Raw genomic sequence first — 6,168 nt, 5'->3', positions numbered from 1 at the left:
AAACATCCAGCGCAGCTCCAGAGGGATAATGAAGTACTAGCTGATACAAAAGCTCCCTTTACAAATAATAAAGACTTTTGAAAAATAAAAGCATTATCGGGTTCCATCGTGGTAGAAAATAAAGGTTCTATATGAGCTGAAATGAACCAGACATTGGCAAAAGCTGGTGGCACTGAGAGACTATTTCCCCCAGTATTTGTATAAGAAATGAAATCATGTGTGGAAAAGGTCGTTTGAGCTCTGCCCTTTAGATAACTTTTAGTTCATGGGATACCTTTACAAGAAGGACAATTTTCCTACTGGGAAGAGTTGGTAGGAGCACTAGGCCTGCACAGTTTTGGTTTCTGACACCAGGTGTTTTTATTGCTGACCACCCCTGATTCTGGCTCCTGACAGCTAGGTTAGCCTGAGAATAACAGGCCTAAGGTTTTGATCTACAGTACAAGCTCCCTCCAATCCTAGCATCGTACAGCTGTGCTGCCTGGGACTTGCTGGGAGTTGTAGTCCAAACATCTGGAGGGCACCAGGCATGGGCATAGCAGTGGGACAGCTGCCCCCACACTAAATCAAGTAATAAATAAAAATACTCAACTAACTGACCAATTGCATCACAGATAGCTCAGTTCTACCTCCCCCATCCCCAACATAAAGCCTGTTCCTCCCCTAAAATAAATCCTGGCTACACCCATAGCACCAGTTTCGGGGAAGTTCGGCCTGTTGGACTTAGAAGAGGGAGACCTGCGTTCAAAACTCTGTTCAGTCGCAAAGCTCACTGGGTATACTTGGGGCAGCCTAGCCTACCTCACAGGGTTGCTTTGAGATGGTTCCTGCCAGTGGCGTAGCGTGGGTTGTCAGCACCCGGGGCAAGGCAAGTAATTTGCGCCCCCTAACCCGTGGATTTGCACCCCCTAACCCGTGGATTTGCGCCCCCTAACCCCCAGATATTGCGCCTGGTGCGGCCAGCCCCCCCTGCACCCCCCACGCTACGCCACTGGTTCCTGCTATTCCTGCATTGCAGGGGGTTGGAATAGAGGACCCTTTGGGCCTCTTTCAACTCTGCAATTCTATGAGGGTTATGTAGGCCCTTCGGAGCTCCTGGGATGAAGAATTGCTTTAAAATCAAGGAATCTCCTGAGGATATATGCAGGAGGGTGGCGGTGAAGGAAGCCGCTTCTACCAATGACTCCTCCTGCCTCACAAATACACACCGACCTGCCACCCTCTCTCTTTCTCTGCACTTTATTTGCGTCCTCTGCTCGCTTTCCTCTTGCGCCCCCGACCCCTGGTGGCTCCTCTGTCTTGGGGGACTTCACAGATGATGAGGTGCATCAAGGTCTCCTTGTCCTCAGTCTGGTCGAGGCCCAGCACCTCCTCAGCCGGGGGTTTCGGCACCTCCACAGCTGGGGCGCTCGGAGTATCGTTGGCCAAGGGGGCCGGCGTCTCCTCAGCCGCGGGGGTTGACGTGGGGGTCCGGTGGAGGCGTAGGGCGCTCAGAAGCCTTTCCAGCTCCTGCTCCATGAAGTTCCACAGAGTGCCACCGCCTTGCTCTTCGGGCCTGGAGGACTGGCCTTCCTGCTGAGGTGGAAGGGATGGGGTCCCAACCGTTTCATTTATGTTCAGCTGCGTTGGGGCTCTTTTTAGCTTGTTTATGTTATTCTGGGTTGGGGTCCTAGTCACCTCGTTCTGAGAGGGGGTCCAAATGGCTTCCCTCATGTTCATCTGGGATGGGGTCCTTTTCAACTCATTCATGTTCCTCTGGGAGGGGGTCCAAACTGCTTCATTTGCTTTCATCTGGGAGGAAGTCCAAATCACCTTGTTCGTGTTCATCTGGGATGGGGTCCAAATTGCCTCATTCGTGTTCATCTGGGAGGCGGCCCTGTTCACCTCGTTCATGTTCCTCTGGGAGGGGTTCCCAATCATTTCATCCACCTGGGATTGGGCCCTCATCCCCTCAGTCATGTTCATCTGGGCTGGAACCCTATTTGCCTCGTTCATCTGGAACAGGGTCCGTAGCCCCTCATTTGTGTTCATCTGTGACAGGGTGCTAACTGCCTCGCTTGCGTTCATTTGGGATGGGGCCCGAACCCCCTGGTTTAAGTTCAGTTGGGATGGCGTCCGACTTCCTATGCTTGTGTCCAACTGGGACTTTGTCCGAAACTCCTCCTTTGAGACTTGTCGCTTCAGCCAAGGCTGCTCCTCCTCGTTTGTGACTTGGCTCTTCAGCCCAGGCAGGGTCGCAAAGCTGACGGACCTTTCACGGTTCAGCCCTGGGCTCAGTGTCAGTTTGTCTTGGTGGCCCTGTCCAAAGCAGAAAAGAGGTCACATTTCAGGGCCTTGCAAGGTCAGGCCCCTCTGGTTTCCATTCCTAGCCCCTGACTCCTATCTTGCCTGCAAATATGGCAAGATCAGGGCAGCCTTGATGGTAAAAGCCTCCCTCCTCAGGACCCCCTCTTCAACAAAAGTATTCCTAACTACCCATCCTTTCCCCACCTCCCTTGTTCATCCAAGACACAGGATTCTCTCTGCCTAACCCATCCCTCTGCCTGACCCAAATTCAAAATCAGAAATGGCACTATTGAGAAGATAGTAGGAGGACCTTTTAACCTACAAAGATACTCAACTATTTATTTTAAGGCAGCCATATTTGGACACTTTCAAAGGGAGGTGCCACCATATAATGGCCAAATTACAATTAAAACATTCTCTCCTGAATTGCCGCTATCTGCAGTCGCTTCATTTAATATCCCTCTGACCTCAGGGCAACTTACAATCCCACCCAATCCTAATGCACAGGCCCAGCTCAGCCATGAGGCAGAGTGAGACTGCTGCCTCAGGCGGTACATACTGAGGGGCAGAAAATGGGCAGAGCTGTGTATACCTGTTCTGAACCCGCTAAGCAAGGCCACACCACACCACACATTAAAAGCACCGTGTTACCACTTTAAATAGTGGTAACAAAGAATCATGGGAACTGTAGTTTGTGAGGTGTGCTGAGAGTTGTTAGGAGGCCCCCGGTTCTCCTCACGGAGCTACAGTTCCCATAATGATTTTAACAACCATTCCCTCTTCACAGGGAACTCTGGGAATTGTAGCTGCTCTGAGAGGGGAATAGGGGTCTCCTAGCAACTCTCAGCACCTTTACAAACTACAGCTCCCAGAATGCTACGGGGGAAGCTGGGACTGTTAAAGTGATAGCTCTTTATATGTCAGGTATGAACGTGGTCTCCTGCCCTCTGGTGCAGTGGAGGAATCAACGTTCGATGACCAGCCTGGTCAGCTTTTGTTCCTGGAAGAGGGTGGCGGCAGCCATCTTGTCCTTGGACTCAGGCGGCATCATTTATTGGGCTGGCCCTGTCTTTAGACACACCTGCCAATGGTCATTATACCATTTGTATCTGATCCAATGGGATATCGTAGAAGATGGTCAGAAAGGAACACCCAAAACTGTCAAGGCAGTGGAGCAATTCCCCTACCAGGAAAGGCTACAACATTTGGGTCTTTTGAATTTAGAGAAAAGGAGAGAAAGAGGGAGGAGGATGAGATGGCAGAGGTGTGTAAAAATATGCCTGGTGTAAGGTGATAAGGAGAAAGTTTTTATCCCGCCCTCATAATCCTTGAACTCAGGGCCACCCAGTGAAGATGAAAGTTGGAATATTCAGGGCAGACGAAACAAAGTTCTTCTTCACACAGTGCATAGACTTTGGAACTCACTGCCACAAGATACAGTGATGGCCACGTTCAAAGAGGATTGGGCAAGTTCATGGAGGAGAAGACTGTGTGGAACCACCGCTGTCCGAGTCAGTATGAATAATACCAGATTCTGGGAATGGCAGGCAGGGAGAGTGCCCTTGCGTTTGGGTCCTGCTTTTGGGTTTGCATTGGGCCATCTGGTTGGCCACTGTGAGAACAGGATGCTGGACCAGTTGGTCCCCCTTGGGCCTGATCCAGCGGGAGGGCTCAGCTTAGGTTGTTATGGAACCTCCAGGCACAGTGGCAGTCTATCTGGATTCCTAGGATCCATGGGGAATTTGGCCACTGTGAGAACTGGGTGCTGGACTGCACAGGCCCCTCGCTTTGGCCTGAGCTACCTACGGGCTGTTCTTGTGTCCAGCAACCTCTGGAGGTCCGCAGAAGTGACCACCTGGCCTCCTGCAACAGAGGTGGCTCCCTTCCACTTCCTTCTCTCACTGGCAACCTGCCTCCTTCCCGCCCCACCAGCTCCCCGAGGCTCACCATGGCTGCGGGCATCTCTTCACCTGCAGAGGGGATCTGTGGCAACTCCTGGTCTCCCCTTTGGCCCATGTTGTAGGTGACAATGAGGATGCACCAGGCCAGGCCGCAGCCGCTGCCCAGGAGGATGGTCAGGGCCACAAAGTAGCCCTGCCACTCGTAGGTGTCGGCTCGTGGCTTGCGGTAGCGGTAGTGATGTCCACAGGCGCTCTGGACAGCAGCGGCCCCTGCGATCATGAAGACCACGGCCAGGAAGGACCACGCCAGGGAGGAGCTTTTGACAGCCATGGCCAAGAGCTTGGGGAAGCCAGAAAGTGGGGCGGGCAGGGAGGCACTGGCCTTGCCTGGTGTTTCATGCAAGCCAGAGGCCCCTCTGGCCCAGCCTCCCTCCTGCCCAGAGTCACACAGCTGCCCTCCTTTGTGTCATCATCGCCATCGCTGCCTTGGGCTGGAGGAAAGCTGGACTCCTCTTGATTTGATATCTGTTATTGATCAAGCTGCAGTAGATGTACCGTCCTGCTTGCTAACAAGGCAAGACCTTGCTGGTTATTCAATCTGCCAATAGATGGGGACTCCAGTCCCTGCTGAGGTGATCTGAAGAAGTCTCCACACCCTCCAAGTGCCCCTATTTTCCAAGGGCAGTCCCAGATTTACAGAAGCAGTTCCGGTTTCTGATTTGATCCTGGAATGTCTTGCTTTGTTTTAAAGGTAAAGGTAAAGGTACCCCTGCCCATACGGGCCAGTCTTGACAGACTCTAGGGTTGTGCGCCCATCTCACTCAAAGAGGCCAAGGGCCAGCGCTGTCCGAAGACACTTCCGGGTCACGTGGCCAGCGTGACATCGCTGCTCTGGCGAGCCAGAGCCGCACACGGAAACGCCGTTTACCTTCCCGCTCGTAAGCGGTCCCTATTTATCTACTTGCACCCGAGAGTGCTTTCGAACTGCTAGGTTGGCAGGCGCTGGGACTGAACGGGAGCGCACCCCGCCGCAGGGATTCAAACCGCCGACCTTTCGATCAGCAAGCCCTAGGCGCTGAGGCTTTAACCCACAGTGCCACCCGCATCCCACCGTGCTTTGTTTTAGTACATCTCTATTTTCATTGGATAAATGTTGGAGGGTATGGAGTTTTATGACACACACCCACACACCCGAGCCAAGGAGATAAGTAACTATGCAGCCTGTAGAAGACATCTGAAGGCAGCCCTGCATAGGGAAGTTTTTTTTAATGTGTTATGTATTATTATGTGGAAGCTGCCCACATGTTGGAAGCTGCCCACAGTGGCTGGGGCAACCCAGTTTGATGAGTGGGGTATAAATAAAATATAATAATAATAATAATAATAATAATAATAATAATAATAATAATGGAATAGGATGCCCCTATTTACATTGGAGAAATGTTGGAGGATATGCAACATTGTGACTGAGATCCAGGAGACTGGGTTCAAATCTCTTCTCTCTCCATGTTTTATTCCCAGTACTGCAATGTTAGGCTTGGCTCCTTTGGTGCAGAAGCCAATAATAAAGCTCCTTGGAGAAAATCACTGGATAGAAATGCAATAACTAAAATAAATAATAACATTTGAGTCCTCTTGACTCCCCTTAGGCTCTGTAGCTAAGCATGACTGCCCATCTTTACTCAAGCTCTGACCTCATAGCACTTTAGCCACATGAAATCCCACAGCTCATCCATGTGCACCCCCTGTGCACCCATGTTTCCATGTATACCCCCAAGTAACCCATGTATACCCATACAAATATGTAGGGGGAAAAGGTAAAGGACTCCTGGGCGGTTAAAGTGACTATGGGGTTGCGGTGCTCATCTCACTTTCAGGCCGAGGGAGCCGGCGTTTGTCCACAGACAGCTTTCTGGGTCATGTGGCCAGCAGGACTAAACCACTTCTGGTGCAACGGGACACCATGACGGAAACCAGAGCA

General features: G+C 51.5%; 1 protein-coding gene across 1 annotated transcript; it reads right to left on the bottom strand.

Moving 5' to 3' along the window:
- Positions 1-1,223: 1,223 nt before the first annotated feature.
- On the bottom strand, positions 1,224-4,616 carry LOC310666417 (uncharacterized protein). Its single transcript, XM_083417175.1, has 2 exons — positions 4,234-4,616; positions 1,224-2,298 (listed from the first exon to the last, which is right to left on the bottom strand). The coding sequence occupies exons 1-2, from the start codon at positions 4,516-4,518 to the stop codon at positions 1,240-1,242; spliced, it is 1,344 nt and encodes a 447-aa protein (XP_083273301.1). The 5' UTR covers positions 4,519-4,616; the 3' UTR covers positions 1,224-1,239.
- Positions 4,617-6,168: the final 1,552 nt, after the last annotated feature.

Source organism: Podarcis tiliguerta (genome assembly GCF_965153285.1).
Source record: "Podarcis tiliguerta genome assembly, chromosome: 16".
NCBI lineage: Eukaryota > Metazoa > Chordata > Lepidosauria > Squamata > Lacertidae > Podarcis > Podarcis tiliguerta.
The sequence above is the reverse complement of the archived record's forward strand: the minus strand, read 5'-3'. Positions and strand labels throughout refer to the sequence as shown.